Source organism: Chroicocephalus ridibundus, chromosome 3, assembly GCF_963924245.1.
Source record: "Chroicocephalus ridibundus chromosome 3, bChrRid1.1, whole genome shotgun sequence".
In the NCBI taxonomy this organism is placed as follows: Eukaryota; Metazoa; Chordata; class Aves; order Charadriiformes; family Laridae; genus Chroicocephalus; species Chroicocephalus ridibundus.
This window is the reverse complement of record NC_086286.1, coordinates 30,462,597-30,484,065: the sequence shown is the minus strand read 5'-3', so window position 1 is coordinate 30,484,065 and position 21,469 is coordinate 30,462,597. Positions and strand designations below refer to the sequence as shown.

The 21,469-nt window shown below is 37.5% G+C and overlaps 1 protein-coding gene across 3 annotated transcripts in view; it reads left to right on the top strand.

Moving 5' to 3' along the window:
* Positions 1 to 21,469, top strand: part of THADA (THADA armadillo repeat containing) — a 168,329-nt gene that overhangs the window by 45,431 nt on the left and 101,429 nt on the right. For all 3 annotated transcript variants that reach the window (XM_063328583.1, XM_063328582.1, XM_063328584.1), the window contains exons 27-28: positions 15,522 to 15,611; positions 16,979 to 17,110. In XM_063328583.1, coding sequence (XP_063184653.1) covers positions 15,522 to 15,611; positions 16,979 to 17,110 — 222 coding nt within the window. The remainder of the gene's footprint in view (positions 1 to 15,521; positions 15,612 to 16,978; positions 17,111 to 21,469) is intronic.

Here is a 21,469-nt window from a genome sequence, read left to right as displayed (position 1 = left end):
GCATTCCAGGTAATTGACATTTTCAAAATGGCCCTGTTAAGACTCACCTGTGTGTATGTGTGCAGTTTAGTTTTTGTATACTTGATTTGGGTATGTAATTTTCTTAAATATTATGATCATTTCAAATCTACAAGACTTGGAATGAAATTCTAGCCACATAAATAAAAAGTACTGTATCGAGGAAAGGCTAGAAAGGAGTCTTTGCAATTAACCCGTTTATATTTGGTTACAGAAAGTGTGCTGTGCATAGGTACATCAGTGTGCTTTAGAGAAAATAACCACCCCTCCATCAAGCCCTTCACAGCACAGGTATTTATGTTAGTTTAGCCACTCACTTCATACTTGGAGAATGCTAGGTCTGTATCTTAATGTGCCTAGCTACCCTGCTGTCAGCTGAGATCTGTCCCCTAGACCCACTGCCATTGAGCGGTGGCTCTGGCAATGGCAATGGGGCTGCCCTGGGGCTCGCCCTCTGCCCAAGCGTGTCTCCTGAGAGGGGGCTGCCATGGCCCTGTCCCCCCAGCATGGCCTCCTGCTGGATGCTCTGGGTGGAAGCACCACTCTGAGGGGCAAGTCAGAGAACCCCGAGTACCACACTTGGCTTAATGCAAATTGATTGAAATAGGAGTTTGAGCAGCAGTGAGTTCTGTAGGCCGATGAGTTTTGTCTCTCCTGAGTTTTGCTTGAATAGCCATTTCCAGTTTTCTTGTGCAGTCAATTTACAATGTAGATTTGCTGATTCCATGCTCTTTGCAGCAAGCTGGGGTGTAGTGTATGCTTGATCATTCTGTTATTTTCACTTTTTTTTTTTCCTGTTAGCGTTGCAACAGATTGTAAATCATCTAAAGTAAATGTTTGCCCTAGTTGATTATAGGCTCCGGTATTCATCACATGAAAAATTAGGATGTCTTGAGATTAAGAGATTCTAAAAATAAAATGGAATATATATTGTGATAGTTAATGCAGATCTATACATGAACATATAAAGCTAACTGAAACTAATTTTGAAATGTAATTACATTTCTCATCATAGAGGAATCCTCTTCTGCCAAATGATACTTTCGCCTAAATTCTTGCACATGTGCACACATATACATACGTGTGTGTGTCTATATGCGTATATATAATACTGGAGACCAGCGGTCTCTAGTCCAGTGCTATACACACATATATCAGAGACCTTTTTGGTCTCTAGTTCAATGCAATTGAAGTTGCTATTGCTTGTTACTAGACAAGACTCTTCTCATCAAATACTTGGTATTTCTGGCTTTTACTTTTTTTTGAAAGGATAAGCATGATCAAAAATTGCCTTTGAGGCAATTTGCTATTTGACTTAGGACAAACTTTAGAGTAATAAAAAAGGATCATCCTGGCTTATCTGAAAATGGCATTTTTGTAATTGGAATACAAATGTTGCAAAGTCCTCAGAAAGAATAACCAGTGGCCTCGGGTAGAGGCTGGGATTAAAAGAAAGTACAGGGGTTGGGGAGAATTCCCTTAGCTTCTCACCTAGGTGGAGGAGGTTCCAGGAAGGAAAAGCTTCAACTCTTTGATGAAAAAGTTTTGGTTTTTTTTAAGCAAGGCTGAAATGGTGCAGTGCTACCTGATGATTTTTACGTGAAGTAATGGGTGTATATATGTATGTATTTGCATTTTGGGAGGGGGGAAGCTCCTAGTATTTAGACTTTAGTGAAAGGAAAATGCATATGCAGAAAAATACTTAGCTGTCAACTTAACACACATTTTCTGTGGAGTAAACATTCATGCTGCTAGGAAATTGAGTATGAATGTTGCCATATTCTCAATGTTGATTTAGATATATTTGAAAAGAAAGGAACAACTTTAAGTGCCATCTACATAGTACTTCTTTAAGTCTTTATCTTCATTGATAGCTGTCAGTAAATGTTGATGACTATCAATAACTTCAAGCACTTGGAAAGGAGAAACTTGTCTTCTAATTATAAGAAGATAAAAACTATGTAGATATGAACAGGTTTTGAAGATGCACTATTGGCTGTGAGGCAGTCAACATGCACGACTGCCCTCTGCTTGCTTTGTTTTTATTGCAAGTTGAGTGTTCAGCACTTCTCAGTAAGTGGTTGCTTGCACACTTGAAGGTCACTGAGTAAAACCAAATTAACTTTGAAAAACACTACGTTGATTTCTTTTTTTTCTCCTAAATGGACATGTACTTCTTCTTTAACATTAAGATTTTGTATGAATACTAAGGTTTTTAAGACCATAAATAATTGCATTTTACACTGTGAAGGGTTACAGAGAAAAACACTGCAAATTGAATGTTCTAATGCAAACCTCTCTTTTCATAATATTATCCCTAAATTAAATGGATCTGGTATTATCTTCCTTTTTGCTAAGCCACTCTAGAGTTCTAGCTTAAAGCACACCTAAGTACATGATTCCTATTGAATGTTCCACATCTGGCAGGCTAACACTTCCACTATTTCTAACTTAACAGCTGAAAAATCTGTCTTATGTCAATGATGTTTTGTCAGTCTTAACAGCAGCTGTATTTGACATTTGCAGTGCATTATACTGGGCTCCGACAGGACTTCTGAGATGGGTCTCTGTTGCCAACAGAGGAGTGTCCAGTACTATTTTGGGATAAGCTGAAAGAGACCTTGGTGGCACTAATATGGTCAAACTGTAATGGCACATCAGTGTCATAAAATCAGATAGCCCTTAGGAGAGTTTCACTAGGGCGATGCTCAGATCGACTCTAGCCCGTAAATGCTCAGTGCTGACTTGGAGACACAGCACTGGCAGAAGCCAGCTGTGTGCCAGCTGAGGTACAGCTGCAGGAAGGGCAGCAGCGAGGCAGCAGAATGCTCAGCCTCTTGTGCCGGCTCCAGCGGGGAAATGCGAGTACGGCCGGATTCACAAAACTGGCCTCTGAGCTCTGTACCTCTTGGACTGCTTGCTGCGGAAGGAAGGGTTGGGATTGGTTTATCTTGGATCTCGTTAGTGATTCCCTAGTGGATTTTCTCTGGTAACTTTGGTCTGTTGCAGCTTCTCAGTGGAAATACTGGGTCAATGGCAGTGAGGTTTCTTGAGATGACTGAGCCATTTAAATGCCCCTGGTCCTTTTCCTCTTGCTCCTTCTGTGCCACATTTTGCAGCCTGTTCCCTCTGTGCCACCTTAGTTGTTCCAGTGAATGCTTGCAAAGTAGTTATTAAGGATTCGGTGGAGTACATTGTCTTGTGAGGGGGTTGTTTTTGTTAAAAAGAAGTCAGTCTCTCTTCTGTCTGCCAAAAATAGGCCACATTTAGTTTGCTCAACTTTTTTGTTTTTAATGCTCTGGCTCTTTTTTTTATTGACTTTGACAGGTTTAGAAGACTTAATCTCAGAACTGTCTCAAGAAAACATGCAAAAGTTCAGGCTGACTCAGATAACCATTACGGCTTTTACTGATTAATAGTTCAATAACAATATGCTTGTTTAAACATAATTTTGAACAGGCTTCCTATTTCTAAGTGCCTTTATAATAGGAATAATGATCATAAGGTGCTATTAACTTGCAAATTGAAGGTAAAATTTATGAAAGCTTTGTGCAGAAACAGACAAAAATTGAAAACAAGCTCCTAAAGAAATCTCTTTCCCTCGGTGATATTGCTTCAATTATTCTGTTAGCTTTACAAGTCTAATCTAAAACTAATTCCCTGTAGCAGGGGGAATTTTTACTTCCATTTACTTTACTTACCATTTTTACTTCAAGGTTTTATTTTGTATACACAGATTCAGAAAAACGTTAACCCACATAAATCCCAGTTAAATCTTTGGGACCTAAACGCGCACTTACAGCACCGGTGTGCAAATGTGTATCTGTGCTCCCCTGAACAGGGAGGATCTTCATAACATGCTGTCTTAGGTCAGAGCCAGAAAATAGGAAGATGAACACGGTAAAGTGACTTGAATGAAAGTTTACCCAAAGTGAAACATCCTGAAAATGTATGTGTTGGCCTGACGTAACTTCAGTCTATTCATTTGTTTTAAATAAATTAGGGGTATAGTGTTAATGTTTGTTTCTACTGAGTGAGTAAAATGCATTCGATGAAACAGAAATTACTGTAAACCTAACCACGTGAGTAGGTAATTTAGTTTCTTCTGTAGCGATAAAAGTTTTCATTAATATTAATTGATATAATTATTCTGTTTTGTTCCATGTATAATGTACACATCCCTTACTCATTAACTTCACCATACTGAGTAAAAAGCAGTTACTCTTCACAGAATAGTCCCAGACAGGGAGAAAGTGTGTGGGTTGTTTGGAGGTGAAATTCACGATGCTAAATTTGTGGCAAGAGATTAAAGATAATAGTTAATAGGGAGTGGTTGAACAGAGTTCTCGGAGACTTTCTGGAGGTATATAATATCTCTTAATTTTATTTATATGTGTGTGTATATATACATATGTACATACATATACACATATGCACACTCATGCATATTCACAGTTCAACTTTCTAAAAAAAGTTGGCTTAAAATAATTGTTTTATATATTATATGTAAAATGTATGTTTCATTTTTAAAATGTATTTTATCTATAGTTTTATACATACACAAATGTGTCTGTATATATGCATGTATATATCAAAGTTAAGTGTTGATTAATGTCTTGATATAGGTAACAGGTTGTGTCGGTGATGTTGGGTTTAAGTGATGTTGCCCTATTTTTATACTGAGCCGATTGTACACTTCTCTTGCCAGTGTGGCAGCAAAAGTGCTCTTGGAAAAGGACTTCACGAGTTACTTTAGTGTGCTGTGTGTTGCATAATTATTCCTTTCAGTCACACTTTTCCAGAAGTATTTGTTCTACACAGGTGTTCTTTCCGTACCTGATTAGACAAAGGGTATAATAAGTAGCAAAAGAAGAGGTATAAAGAAACTTGTACTTAAAAGAGATCAAAGCAAACCAGACCATGCAGTCCTTTGGAAATCTTGGCTAGGTCTCTTGTAAATAAAAGTGCTTCTCAAGCAGAAGGTATTTAACTACTGTATTTATACAGGCATTGATTGACAGTTCAGTTATTAACCTAATAAAAACACAGCAACGTAAACTAGTAAGAATGTTTATTCTAGCACTTCTATCTGAAGGAAAATGAAAACCAAGAAATAGTGGCATATTCTTAGTTCTTTGTAAGTATTTATTTTAGGGCTCTGTAGCATAAAGAATGTTTTTTCAAGTCAGTGAACTTAAACTGTTTTGCTTACTGTTCTGGGATTTAAGTATTTTCTAATTCCTAACAAAACAAATGTTAGATTTATTGAAGGTGCAAAGTCACCACATGTTTTATTGAAGGTGCAAACCCAACATCTTTATAATGATTCTGATTTCCCTTTCATAGTGTTTTTCATTTCATGTGGGGTAAAAATGAAATCTGAATTGTTTTTCGTAACTAACTCGATGCAGTTACAGAAAAGTTGTCCCTTCTTGTCACTGAAGAGGTGTCCTGTATCATGTTAGGTCTAGAAAAACAAGTCATCTTTTATATCCTTGCTCTTGGGCTTATAAGCTGATACATCGCACCATTTTTTTTACAGTTGTTTTTTCCAAGCTTCATTGTGGCTTTTCAAGCCTCCCCAAAAAATTAGACGGCCGTTTTGTCCTCTATGGGAGTGCTAAAATTCTCTTATGCACATGAAATATTTGTCTGAAAGCAGCTTGTCATGCATCCTGAGACAGGATGCGATTTCAAGAATTTAACTCTTAGGTATGTTCTTTAAAACAAAATTACCTGAAGAAAACTCTTAAAATTTATATAAAATCTTTATTTCTAAAGGAACTTGCCTGTTGCTGTTGTCTCTGTTTCTTAGTAAGAATGGTGATGATTCTCTGGCTCTCATCCAGAGGGACTGCTAATCAAGAGCTTTCATAAAGAGATACTATATCTGAATTAAACAAAATTTTAAGTGGTTATTTTTATTTCACATCAAGCTAGTATTTTAAATACTAGTGTACATTGTGGCAAAAGCAATACTTTGTGCTGAACTGAAGACTAAGTTACTAACTTACTAAACACCGGGTAAATCTGAAGAATTTGTTTTCTTAGCAAGAGCTATTGTTTACTATAATTGCAGTGGCTAGTGATGGCCAGCAAATACAAGAACACAAGAAAAACACTGGTCTGTTAAGAAGTCAAGGTTAAAACCATGGTACTAGGGTGGGAAGTAGCTAAGTGGAGTCATAGAAACTGTAAAGGGATCTCTTGATCTGTTTTCCTTGATTCTTATTCAAAGTTATGACTATTAGCAACACTAGATCAGGTCAGCAGTGGCTTTGGATGAGTTAAAAATCTCCAAGGATGGAGATTTCACAACCATCCTGAGTAACGTGTTCCAATGCTTCATTCCCCTTCTAAGTGCAGAATATTTTTCCTGTTGCCCAATTTCAAACTCCGAAGCTATGATTTGTGACCACTGGTCCTTTCTATACCATCTGCAACTACTGCAAGAAGTTCAGCTCTCTAATCTTTGATTCCTTCAACTGGTTGTAGGCTGCTGTTGGATCTTCCCTGGACCTCCTCTTTGTCAAACTGAACAAACATGACTCCTTCAGCTTCTTCTCATAGCACATGTACTCTAGGCCCTGTTCATCTGAGCAGCTATTTGCTGGACACCCTTATGTTTCTTCTAATTTTCTCTGAACCTGGCAACCCAAAAATGGATGGAGGATTTCATGTACAGCCTCACTCTGCCAAGTACAGGAGGGTAATAACTTCCCTTGATCTGCTGCTGCATTCATCCTGATGAACGTAGTCCAGTATGTGGTTTGCCCTGTTTACAGTGAGGACGTGCTGTTGGCTCATGCTGAGCTTGGCATCCACTGTAACCCCCAGGTTCTTTCCCGTGGGGCTGCTACTGAGCCAGTTGGTTTTCAGCCTGTGTTGATGCTCAGGGTTATTCAGCCCAGGTGCAGATTTTTGTGTTTCTCCTTGTTGAACCGCATGAGGTTTCTCTTGGCCCAACCCTCAAGTTTCTCAAAGTCTGTCTACACTGAACATCTACTGTTTGGTGTTTCATCCGCTCCCCCTAATTCAGTGTTGCCCACAGATCTGCAGAGGGTGCTTTCTATCTCATCAACCAAGTTGTTGATAAAAATGTTGAGGGATATAGGGGCCCCGGAATTGACCCATGAAGTGTTCCACTGGTTACCAGCCAACAACCAAACACTGAACCATTGATACCCTTTGGACCTGGTGGTCCAACCCAAAGGCTTTGTTTATTTAATCTGTACTCTCTCAGCGTCCAAATGAGAAAGCTGAGTGAAGCTGAACCTGTTAGACAAGTACAGTATTTTCCAGTCTATTTTAAAGTTTTCTGCCTAAAAAATGTAGCTTAACTGCTTTCCCTAAGAAATTAGAAAGAAGATTCCAGAATGGTTTTAAAATTACGAGAATTGTTTTATCAGTTGACACAAATCTGTTTGAGTTTCATCTATTTAAATGCTCACCAGACTCTTGGATTCTCTGTGCATTTATGGACAAGTTTCTTTAGGTTGGTTTCTCTGTCAGTTACTTCTTTATGGATGTGAAACTCTGAAACCTGGCAAGTTTGGAGCCTTTCAGTAACATGTAGGCTTTTTTCCCAAAGTCCAATTATGGTGCTTGCCCTGGACTTTGCAGATTACCTCTATAAGCTGACCATAATGGAGTCATCTTAGGATAAATTTAAGATTCTGTTCCTCTTTTCTCAAGTGAAGTGAAACCTGCAATTCTTCTGGAGGTTTTTGTTTTTTAAGAAGGTGTGAGCCACTTTTTCACCCTTTCAGAAACACACTGCAGACTTTAGTTTTGTTTAAAAAGGAGCAAGTTTTTAAGGGTGATCACTGAGTGCCTGGAACTTCCAAAAGGAAGTTCTAGAAATTTTTCCATACTTGTTCAGTGTGCATTTTGGAATCTGCTTGCATACAGTCTTAGTCTGATTGATGACATCAGGGCTGAGATTTGAAAATTACCAGTGGCTAATCTTTGTATAATTCTTATCAGCAACACTTCAGCACCAATTGAACTGCATGTGTTTTAACTTTAAGAAAGGATTGGAATTTCCATGCAGATCAGCGTGTCACAAAATCACAGGAGTACACAGTAGTAAGGGTCCTGCTGGCACGTTGACTCAGTTCTTTTCATAAACAAGCTTTCTATGCTGTTTCTTTTATAAACTGGTCAAGTCGCATCTTAAAAACCATTATTTATTTCCCACTATTTCTGCAGGAAGACTCCCTGAGTGCCACCTTCCCAAGTAAAACTTCGCTAGAATCTTGCTGCTTTGATCATTAGAAACTTATTCATGGCCATTTAATATTCATTTGTTCTTATGCCAGCATTGTCCTTTATTTTAAATAATTATTTTCCCTCCTGATGTTTCCCTTGAGGTATTTGTGGATGCCAGTCATATATCCTGCCCGTGTTAATTTTGCCGGACAAAACAAGCTGACATCTTTAAATCTCTTCTCGGCAAATTTGCTTACTATTCCCTTTGTCACGTGAGCAGCCTTTTTTAAGCATCTCTCTCAGTTAGTTGTGATTTATTCCAGTTTATGTCCTACCCAATTGTTGGAGAATGGCATTAGTATTTCCTTGTGCATACTGACTGCATCAGGGTTGATGTGTTACAGAATCACATTTGCCGTTTGTCTTCATCCTCTTGATGAGGGATCCAAGGTACCAACTAACATGCTTGAATCCTTTTGCTATTTCCAGCTGATGAGCTTTTAAGTTGTAACACGTTTTTTTAATTAGTTCCAGTATATGCAGTCTTTTTATCTGCTATTAATTTCATGTTCTTCTAGTATTCGGTTCCTCAAGATACCCAGTTTTGTTTCATAGTGGTTTAATCTTCCCTTCCTACAAACAATGCCTCGTAACCTTTGCTTCATCAATGGATTTTCATTGGTGCACTCCTAACTCTTTTACTATGGTCTTCAATTAAACTAATAATAATATTGGTCCTGACAATAAATTAGGTCCACCAATAACTGACTTGAAACATGTTCTTTTTGGGTCTTTTTTAAGTCCTGTTCCTTTGCTAATTTACCCATTTTATCTAATAGCCTGCACTAATTGCAGTGTTTCAAGTATTTTACTGTCATCATCATAGAGATTACATTAGAGTTTCATCTGTTAAACTTGAAAAAGAGAACAGTTACAGATAACGGAAAAAGATAAAATGGAATGGAGTGCAATATGCAAAACCATATAGGAACAAGATTGTGCCAACCTAACTCATACCTTATCCAAGAACTGTAAAAATACTTAAAAACAAAGGAAATAAATAAATTTAGTCACACATGTCTCCTGAATGTTATCTCAACACATTAAATGTTCAAAATCTGCAAATTTTTTACTCAAAATTTACTTCAAAATAAAAAGCAGAGCAGCTCCAGCTTGGAGTGGAGATCAAGTTCTCATGTTTCCTTCACAGCTAAAAAACTCATGGGCTTTCTGTGAGACACAGAAAACAGCAGGAAGCAGACAACATCCTCAATGTAGTCTGAGGAAATATCTACACGAGGTTCATGGTGAAACCACAGTTTTAGTTTATTTTTTCCATAAATTTCTGTATATACTTGAGGCCAGTATAAAGGTCTGTAGTTCTCAGAATCATTCTTCCTACCAGCACTTTTGAATAATTTAAAATGTTACCTTTTTGCTTCCCTGGTTGTATAATATTATGCTGTCTTGCTGTGTTCTAAAATCCAAGGTAAGAAATTATCCTTTGAGTTGAATGTGGCAAATTCTTTGAGATTTGCTTCCCCTTCAGTTAGGATAACTTCTGTTTTCTGTACCTTAAGTACTGTTAGTTGTCCTGTCATGAAATGCAGCTGTCACATTCTTTCGTGCTATTTAAGGAGCAAAAAATTAATTTAATTCTTAAAGTGTTTCTGAATTAGCTTTGGTCTTTATTATAACATCAATATAAAACAACATGTCATACTTTTTTTTTTTTTCCTGCTTGGTCTTTTTTGGACAGGTGAAGAAAATGTTTTCCATTTATTTTAAGTTCATGCTTCTGAAGTATATCTTTGCTAATAGGGAAATAAACCTCATATATTTTGAGACAGGATCTAACTACTTAACAAGTGATAAGGGTCAGAGAGAACATGAATGTCAAAATGGGCAATTAAAAACTATCTAGTTAATTCTAATTAAGCTGCACTGGGGTGTTTTTTTTATAGTTTAATGAAGGCAAAAGAAGCAAACAGATAAAATGTGGATTATCTTTATAAATCTGTCATTTTGAATGACAGTTTTGCCAAATTTAGTCCTAGTTTTTAAATTATTTCATCAGCAATTGTCTTTGTAGTGCAAGGAGGAAATTGGATTCTGTTTCTGCATTACTGCTTTTTAACATAAAGGATCGTCTGATATATTATGGTTAATGATTCCAATGTAAGGATTAGTATAGCAAGAGTAGATTTTACAGGAGACGATTAAAAGAGGATTTACGTGATTTCATGAAAACTACATTCTTGGTCTTGATCTCTCTAAACGTGTCTGTCTATATTGGTTTTTCACATTCCAGTTCTATTTTTCCTTTTTAAAAATATTCTCCTTATTTTTTCCCCTGTCACGGATCTGACCATGCATTTGTCAGATGACCTGAGATGTTAGCAATATTTATGTTCAAAAAGAGCTCCAGAGACCCTTGTGGCCCTCAGAAGATTCATTGTCTCTAAATCTAACCTTTGCTAAACTCAAATATGAACATATTTGCTGCAAATGTTCTTTAACATGTCAGTTACTAAAAGCAGCATACAAGGTTATAAAGCGTTCAGTTCTTCTGAAAAATAAATGAAAGAACAGAAGCAGGTAATCTTTGACACATGTCGCAGTAAAATGATACATATGCCCCAGTGTCACAGCAGAATTTTAATCTCCTGGAGTATTCTCTTAAGTGTACAGCGCAGCTTTAAAAAGAACACTGCAACATCAATGGTTTTATTCTTAAATGTATTTTTTTAAATGCAGTTAAATAATTCACACACTCATTATGCATAAAGATGGAATATTTATTTAGAAAGACAGGAGTTATATAAACATAGATACTAATCCTTGAATTATGCAGCATCAATTCACTACTCGGACAAACATAGTTTAAAATGACCGGAGATGTGACAGTGCTCAATAGAATTTATGAATTTGGTTCTAGAAGTTTGATGATACTGAACGTCTTTACAAACAAAGCAGATGAAATGAAAAAACTTGAAGAACTACTGACAATCAAGAGTGTAATAAGGGCTTCTGTTTCAGGTTGTTTCAGAGAAAAGTAAAACTTTTTTTGCATTTTTACTAAAGAAGCATTACCAACACTGTGAACTATATTCTCGTTCATGCTTAAAATAGACTTTTCCTTTAGGTTTTATAGATTTAGAGTCTGATTTCAGTTATGTCTTTTGTTTTAAATCTTACTGCTACAACTGGTTGTTGATATTTTGGTAATTTAGCTGTGGTTCATTGTTGTCTTCCTTATCCTTACTGCTAGGAAACGGATTCTGTCCTTTGTAGCATCACAAGCCTTCAGAGAAACTTTTTGCCGATTTGTATGAACTCTGTATTCTGTGAAATGCCTCTCTTGCTGTTGTCACAACCTTCTTTTCCTCTTAAATAGACTCTGGAGAAGACATAGGTGTTTATTTGACTCAAGGGCATGCAGAGAATAGTTAGGAGTGGTGGGTATAGCTTGATTCTCTTCTGGTAGAGAAGATACCTCTGTATGAATGTTTTTTGTTAATGGAACATCTCTTGAGGTGGGAAACCTGAGTGAAAATGGGAAAGAAACTCACATACATCCCCTTTCTACATGAACATTCTTCCTTAGTCTTTCTTCTGAGAAATACTGAACATAGTGTCTCAAGACTGCTCTGTCTAGCCATCAAAATGCAACCTTTTGTGAATGGGTTGTACTCTTAGTCATGTAGCTTTTCTGCAGAATTGCTTGCATATGACAAAGCATTAACATTGGTAAACTACAAATTATCTGAGGTGTAAATACTGCATCTTCCTATTTATATACCACAGTATAGTGCATGTATATGGTTTTACAAATCATTTTTACAAGTGAATTTAGGAGGATATGGGTGCTTCCATTAGTTTCTCTCTCAACCTTTTGACACGAAGCGTCATTTTAACTATATACTTAATTGACATTTTACATCGGGGAGAGGGATTTTATTGTAAGTATCATCAACCCACTGATAACTTCTCTGTTTCATTACAGTACTTCCTATTTCAGTAAATAACCTTCCTCTGCTCCATTGTTTAGGTCTCAGTAATCCCATTTGAAATTCTGGATTGTGAAATCGTGCTGGTTTGGGTTACTAATAGGAAAAAATACAGAGCTTGTGGTTGAACATACTGTCAAAGATGAGCTCTGAAGCAATATAAAAATAATTTCATCTGGGCGGGGGGAAAAATACTAGTATCTTAAGGCTCTTCCCAGTTACTTGTCTTATAAACATGTTTTAGGGTGAGTAAATGTAAAATCCTGTGATCTGCCAAATGTTGTTTTTAAGGATTTAATTATGGTAGCTACGTTGCCAAAAATCTGTGTTTGAACTGCGTCAGTGACTAATGGAATGATAGTTATCTGTATTTTTAATTTAAATCTATCATTCCTTGTTAAATATATTTTAGAAAAGGAAGAAAAAGTTTGTTCCATGAAAACCGCTAGCAGTAACTTTTGGATTGTTTTAGTCAACATTGAAGTGATATGTTCCTTTATAGGTATGTTAAGGACTTATGTTCTTTTAAAGATATGGATAGCTTATTAATTATGAAGCCTAACTCACATTTGTGTGTGAATGCACATTCATGAGTCTGTATTGCTAACGTGCACAAGCCAAATCATAGTGTTGGTATTCATTTTTTTAAAGCAGTATAGTTTTTGATTAAATTAATAGAAAATACGTGGCTTAGTGTCATGAACATTTTTGAAAAGCAGAACCATTGCATTTTTTTGTTGTTCCAGTCTCAGTTACTGCACGCAAATACTTGTGCGTGCCTAATAATGGGTACGTATTTCCAGGAGCAATAAGCATGGCCAGTGATCAGAAATGTAACCGCTAAATACCTCCGTGTTTTACTTCAGCTGTTTTGCTTTCTGCTCGTTCTCCAGTTGTGTATCTCGCTGCCTTGACATCCCCAGGTACTGGATTCACACTTAAATCTATGCTCTGCATTTTTGAGAACGCCTTTTCGTTTTGCAGCACTTCTGCTAATGTGTAGTCTTTCTTGTTTATTCTCAGAACTGGCGGCCCTTTGAAATCATTCCTCAACAACCAGTCTGCTCAGACAGTTGTGTCTTCCCCCCCCTGCCCCTCCTCCCCCCAAAAGTGTCTTTGGGCATCTTTTCTGCAGATACTGCTGATTAATGGTTTTGATTAGACTGCCTTTTCTCCCCTCATGTAACCTGTGAAGCTGGAAACCAAGTGGGAGGTTGTGTAAGTTTCCCACTTCAGTAGTTATCATTTTCTTGCCCTGTCAAAAAGATTCATGAAACCACACTAATTGCAAAGAATTTTAAGGCTTTGTAAGAATATTCAATCCCATTACTTAATATTGATTCAAACTTGGTTACTGAATTTTTAACACTTTAAAAATGGGACCTGTTCAAAGTTACTTGTTTTGTGAGATGTTACTGCGCATACTCTTAAGCCTCTAAGCAGTAGCCATAGGAAACTTAACCCCAATTCTGCTTGTGCTTGATGCATTCAGTGGCACAAGAGCTGAAGGTTTCACAGCATTTTGATTTTTCTAAAAATAAAAAAATGAAGTTTTTAATATTTTACATATGAAAAATCAGTAAGATGGGCTCTTTGACATTTATTTACGTATCAACATCTTATGGTTTGTGCTGTCTGTGACTTTTGCATCTTCATCTTGCTACATAATGTATGTGTAGCATTATGTAGCATGTGTGGAAAATTTAAGTTGTTTTGAAAAAGCTTTTAGATGAACTGGAAAAGAGAAGTTTTGGAACCCGAGTATGGGATGTTAGAAGCATTTGGTGTCAGGAAATTACATGTGTATTTTCTGCTTAAATAGCTAGTGATTATCAGTATTGATGTTTTTAAACCGTCGTCATTAGTGCTACAGATTATATTCAGTCACAGTTTGAATGCTTCCATCTAAATTTTTTTAACTGAAATCTTTTTTGCAGTTATAGCAGCTATTGCAGGATCCTTGGTCGTGGTTTTAGTTACAGCAGTTTGCTGTACTGTTCTTACGTGCCTAGAGAAAGCTTCCTGTACTCTTTGTTTGAACATTTGTTTCCACCTAGCGATCTGGTTTTGCTGTGTTTATTCTGTGGCCTGTGGCTAAGGCATGTTATGTTAGCTGAGTGCTGGAAGAAGCTGTGCTGATGTTTGCCATGTGCTGATTTACTCTTGCGTGATTTTTTATTTCTTTTTTGGTATGCTTATTTTTATGCACATTCAATCTTGCCGTCTCATCATGTTATTTTTCTAGACCTGGATCTGTCTGCTAGTTGGAAGCTTTGTGTTGGAGTCATGCTAACATGTACTTATTTATCTTGGTTGATCAAGTGGCAAGCAAACTCTGCAGTTGGCTTTCTTCTTCTAAATGGATGGCCTTTTATTTATTTATTTTTAAAGGAAGCCTGTTTTATCGGCATAGCATATATGTCTAATTAGAACCTCCCTACTCTAACATTTAAGTGGTTCTTGCTAAGATGATGCTAAATGGTTTTCTATAAACCATGAAGCCATCCTTTATCTGATCAAAGGCTTATAAAATAAACAAATAGAGAAGATTTCTACTTGTCTCCTTTTTAGCTTGGATTGATTTGCTGTTGTGACTTGGACTATGCTGCCTTATTAATTCGGGCTAGGGCTGAGTTCAGTAGGTATTGGTACGTTGCTCTGTTTTGAATGTGGTTGCTACATCTACACAAGTGAAATCGTGGCCTGGAAATGACACCGCTGCCATATGCTGGAAGCAGCATTGTGTAAAAAGGGCTGATGGCAGGTCAAACGCTTTTGCCACTGTGTTTTACCGATCTTCTTTGAGTTACTTACTTGAGATACTTTTCAGTGTTAGTAAAATATGAGCATCTGTTAGTACATGTATATTGAATATATTTTATTAGCTATTTAGTACATAAGCCATACTAAAGCAAGCGTAGTCTGTCTTCTCTTGTTCAACCAGAATGTTGTTAAAATGGTGCCAGGATTTAAGCTGCTGTATCTTTGCTTTTTAGCATGATTAAGGGGCTAAGATCCCTTTTTACCAAAAACGCTGGACCAGTTTAGCTGACAAAGTGTTAGTATGCACACATAGAGACAGTTACTTAACTTGTGTAAACTACGCTGTGTCATCATTTTTAATGAAAACATTGTGCCTTGTTTGAAAGGAGTTCATGTGTGTGTGGTTCTTCTGGCTCTCTGTCTTCACTGTAGCATTGGAAATCCAACAAGTAAACTGGTATTTTGAGTGCAACTAACCGCAAAATACTAATTGTAACTTTTCTTCATTCCCTTCTGCAGAATGACAGGAAGGGAGTTTTTCTCTCGGTTTCCAAGTCTTTATCCTTTCCTTCTCAAGCAATTGGAGGTTGTAACCAATACTTTGAACAGGTAAGACTCTCTCTGAGAAAGCTTTGAAATATAAAGTGCATTGAAAAGGTTAAACTGAGTTGTGTCACATATACCCTAATGCTCTTCATCAGTGCTTCTTCAAATGATTCTGGTCTACTAGCGTTTTTTGCTAAGGCTTTTCCATCTAACTTTTGCACGTTGCAGTAAGTCTCTGGAGTATGAACTACTGTTGAGTAATTAGTTGTTGCTACATTCCTAGGATAAGATGTTAAAAAATGTATATTTTTCATGGAAAGACAGAAACTGGGTGTTTGACCATCTCATGTTCAACGATGAGACCTCCTAGCGTGTTTAAATGATACAGGGTCGTAGGCCTCATGTAACCCTAAATGAATGCTTTCCAGCCTGTGATACACTGACTCTGAGGAAGGTTCTTGATCTCTTTTTAAGGACTCCACAAATGGTGGCTGTGAGCTCCAATTTGATCAATGCAAATGATATCATTTGGGATGACGCTGATGCTGTTACCCCCAGGTTCATGAACTTTTAAAGTAAACCAGTGCTGACTTTGTTTTTTCTTAAAACGCTCTGGTATAAACTGCGGAAGTTCAGCAGCTGATTTACGGGTGAGGTTCAGCTGTCTGTTTAATGGCCCTGAGATGGATACTGGGGAGCAGAAGTTTCACCAGTCATTGCATGTTTTGCAGTCTCTGCTCTAAGAAAAGAGAGTGTGTATATTCCACGCAGCAGTCTGCTTTAGTTGACATTTTGAAAGGTGACAGTGTCATCACTGGAAAATTTTGAGAAGTCTTTAAACTGAAAAAGATTGAAAGCTGCTGCCTGAAATGTTGGCCTTGAATGCTTTTTTCAATGCAGATTAAGGCTTGATTCTTATTATTAAGCATTAACTAAATCAAGAAGTGTTGATTTTGACTTAGATTTCTGATTGTTTTTACAGTATGAATAGTAGCCATTCGGTGTCAATGACAAGAACTGTTCTTTAATAGAGCCTGCTATTTACTAAATACACATTTCCTTCCTAACTGAAAAAAAGGCTTTTTTAACCATCTTTTTGTAACTCAGCTTTCTCCGTTTCACAGTTCCTAGAGATAAACTATCTGTGCTGGTTTTTAATGTTACTTAAAAGCGAAGGCAGTTTACCATTATTAGGGGTAAAGGAGGCTTGGGATAATGTAGGAAAGTGAAGGCAGCATGGCCTTAAGTGCCTTCATACAGGGGTCCTGGATGCCATATTTGATCCCAGCAGGGTTTGAACTTTCTTACAATGATCAGCCTAGCATATCTCCTTGAACCAGAAATGCGGAAGAGTATTGTGTGTGGAAGAGTCTCAAGCATGAAGGAGGATGCTTTTTTCACCAAATGCTTCTTATCACTTTTTCATTTAGTGAAGCTGAAGAGTTGAAAATCCATCCAAGCTTGTTCCTTTTGCTCTTAATCCTGGGAAGGCTGTATCCATCTCCAATGGATGGCACTTACTCAGCACTCAGCATGGCACCGTTTGTCCCATTTATTATACGGTAAGGTGATTTTGTGGTGGTTTTTTATGTAATGGGAGTTCTTTCTGGAATCTTTGGATTTTTGTATAAAATGCCTTTTTAAGCGTCTCTTCATCTTTAACTCTTAAAAGAAAAACTGATATTCATTGATTGGACTTCCCTGTATTATTAATGCTTGTTTAGCATAGGAAGAATTTCAGCTCATGCAGGCCATTGTATGACTTGTTTGTAAATCTTCATCTGCAAATGCTGTACAGCATGATGCTGCCACAGGGCGGGTAGATGAGAACTGATGAGCTTGACTGACTTTAGCAATGCAAGATTTGCTGTACAAACCTCTGATGGGTTTTTCAGTCCTGCAGAATGACTGTTCGTAACACATAAATGTAATGACTAATATATAGATTTGTAGGTCTGTGTAGGTATATATCTCTGTTTCCATCCATATATACATATACAGCCAGATACATATATGGTGTGGGATGGGGAGCCTGATAAGGGGACAGGGCTGTGGTGGGTGAGGAGAAATGAGCATCTTCAGTATTTGAGAGGAAGTCTTGCTATCTGTGTGAAAGCTTCAGAGCAAGAGTGAGAAAGTTCTGTACTTAATCTTACTCCTTTAGTAGTGAAACAAGATAAAGTTATTGTCATCCTAAGATCTGCCAATTTTTATTTTAAACTATTTTTTATGTTGGAAAATAATAATAGCTCTGTCTGCTTATTCTTCACAGCAGATGTGATGTATCTGTTGCTTCTTACTATGTTTTTTGGAATTTTCAAGGATAAAGAATAGTCTACCATTTTTTCTTAAAGGAAAAAGCCTATAGTAAGAATTTTTAAATGCACTGAATTTAACAATGAAAAATGTTTGGTTTTCTGCCATATTTGAATCTTAAATGCTTTTTCGGGAAACATTTAAAACTGTGTTTGTTGGTTACGTCACTGATTAGCTCTGGTTTTATGGCTTTGTTGATACACCGGAGAATATTTACTTATTTATTATTTTTATTTTTTAATACGGCGTTTCAGCATAGTTTCTGGTATCAGTAATAGATTAACTTTTTATAAGCTTTTGGTTACAGCTTTGGAGTTTTGTCCGTATATTTGTTATGATCACTACTTTAGGCAAGGTACATACCCCAGCAAAAGAACTCTTCACGTTTAATTAGCTTATTCTCTTGAGGTTATTTAAGCCCATTCAAAAGATGTGGGGAGAAAAACCCAATAAAATCTTTAAAAGAAGAACTTGAAACATATGAGAGACCTGTGTCATTGGACCTACCTTCCTTTAACTGTGCTCCTAGAGAGGGGTGGTGTGGCGGATAAAGATGTTTTCTATGTTTCCTTTCCATTGAATTTGTCAGTAAGTGCTGTGGTTACAGCTATAAGACTAGAATAAAATTCTTATGTATTTCAGACAGAAAATTGTATGTGGGTGTACAGACATGAATTTTCTGACAGGTTACTTAGCAAAGCATTGGTGCTTTTTTATGGTTGCCAGGGGACAATACCAAGGATTCTGCAGGGGAAACGTATGTATTTATGATATAGCTCACTGTGCTGTTACTGGCTGTATTTCTGCGTACAGTTCTTATGCCCTTGTTCTGTTGGATACTGTGACTGTTTCCAGTTCACTCTGACTGCATTAGTTGGAATACATAGGGGTGGTTTACCTGGGTAAGATAAATATGGTGCTATTTTCCCTTCTATTTCCCTTCTTATTTTCCATTCTACAGGAGCACATGAACTACAATAAAATTCTTTCCTGTTCATTTGGTTGTTCTTTAGAAGCTGGTAATGAAGATTGCTGTGAAATAACCACTTAAGGTCAAAGAGAAGGCCTGGTGACAAAGGCCCTATGCATCAAGATATTAAATTGTATATATTAACTGTTCCTTTGAATTGCTCAATGTAGTGTTGTATTATATAACATCTACGTATATGTATAATTACATGGTAGCCCAATGCGATTATAACATTTGATTGCCATACTTCTACTGTGAGATTTTTACATTTCTATTGCTGTACCACTCTGAAGGAAAGGTACTACTTATGCGGTAGGGAGAGAGGAATGGTGAATGTAACCCATAACTGATCTTCAGACTCTTTGCAGAGCTCAGCCCACAATGAAGTGGCATTCGTTTGTTGCTCTGAGAGGATGAACAGAATACTTCCTGTGTTTGCGAGCGAATGAGCAGTTCTCTGAACAAAACCGGGTTTAGCAGGAAGAATTCAAATTGGGCTTTTGAAGAGTTTCACTTAAGCCTGAGTGGAATTTTCCATCTAGTGGGAGTAGAGTTGTGGTTGCTCTGACCGTGCTGAGATGAATTGCACAATATGAGTAGGATTAAATGCTACAAGGACAAATCTCAATCTCTGTGCGCATACTTGTTACTCCCTGTTGCACTAGGGCATTTGATTACCTATCTGCAGTTCTATTAAAAGTTATTTTTTCCCCTTTCCCCTTGCAGATGTTTTATTTGGAATGGAACACTTTGATTCACAACTTATTACCTCACTTTTTTTTTTTTCTTTAAGAGCTAGATAGGTCTGCTTTAATGGTTACTTTCTAAGATGAAGGAATGTACAGAATGTTTTTGATTAACAAGGGAGGTAATCGGGAGGTAATGTTTTAAGTACGAAACAAAAACATAACCTCCCTTTTGCCTCCCCCTCCCCGTTTCAAAGACGTGTAATCTCTTCAGAGTGATCTAAATTTGAGTTACCTTATGTCCTCTCGTACCATGGCATTGACAGAGTGTTTGTTTAGTGTTAAATGTTCTGGGCTGAATGCTCTGAAGGAGTAAAATAAGTATTGATATATTGACTTGGATACTTTTCACTATAGAAGTCTAGCCCTGTTTAGAAGTGTGACTTTTTAATATTCTAAGAAGTTTTTTAAAAATTAGCTTTAAAATGTCAAACAATATAAGGGAGTTTTTTGGTCTTCCCCTTGATAAAACTGTTTTTAATTCTTAATGAAATTTCCCCTTTGAAACTTTGTCAAATGACAGATTTCAAAGCAGTGTTGCTTCTAGGTATATTATGTTGCAAGTCATTGAAGAAACTCACTGTCTGAGGACAGTTTAAATAGAAATGTGAACATCTTAGCATGAAATTAACACAGTTATGAAATGTACACTATTTTCTTGTGCAAAATATTGTAACTTTCATCTTTCTGTAGAATGGAGGAGCTAAATTCCAAAATCCCCTGATGCTGTTCTTAGCCAGGGACCAGGGTAAGTGGCAGCAGGAAGCACTAGTCCTTTACAGCTCTTCTCTTTCCCCTCCTGCCCCCTTCTTTCCACCATCACGAACTGATATGGTGCTATTTTGTTTTTGCACTTGAGTGAACTTGTTAATATACAAAGATAATTACTGTGACTGTTAGTTAATGACAGACACTAAGATGCAAGGAAAACAAAAATGCGGTGAGGAAAAATTTTCTGTAGGATGGAGCATTGTCAGCTGCCCTGACAACGGCAGGGCAGTAAGTCATTCCTAAAAGAGCACTCGGAGAAGGAGAGGGGAAGTCCACATTAGCTGTGAGCAAACCGGCAGCTCAAATGCTATCATAGTAGCTGTGATAAGGAAAGCTCAAATAAATCTGTTATTTAAGTGAGCTGGGTGCATCTGCTAGAGGGTACGTGCATTTACATTGATCTAGTTATCCCCTGACTTGGAAAGGTGAAGGAAACAACTGAAGATGGTATGACTTTTTTCTTTTTATTGTCTTTGAAGATAACTATTTTTGCAGCTTGCTTGTCGGAACGGGCTCTGTGAAGCCTCCTAATAGGCTGCTGGCAAAGTCAGCTCAGAGAATTTCTTAAAACACACTCAGCTGAAGTGGTGTGAGATGTCAGGAGTTTCCCCCCCGGTGAGCACATTCTTGCAGCAGTACTGCGGCGCTGGTGATGCCTGCCTGCTGCATGGGAGCCCTCTGCAAGCACTGTTGCGGTGTCACAGTGGGTTCCTCTGATTCTCATCCTTGTGTAGAGCTGTGGGGCCGGCTGTCCTGCTGTGCCATTTGCCTTGTGGGGCCAGAATGATGTTCCTCCGCTAAACTTTGTTTTCTTGGGCTTTTTGAAGGGGTTAGAACTCTAAAGATATGTTACCCATAGGATTTGGTGGACTTCTTTGGATGCGTATGTGACTCTCATCTTCTTGTGTTTCTTACCAGAGAATTACATTTGTGCGTCTGGCCCTCTGCAAGAAGTGGTGCAGACAGTTGACCGCAATTTCCTTCAAACGTGGGGGAAAAAGCAAAAAATATCCTAGAAGCTGTGATTCCGCATGAGTCCTTAGTCCATACAAGTAATCGCAGAATGGTAGGGTTGGAAGGGACCTTCGGAGATCATGTAGTCCAAGCCCCCTGCCAAA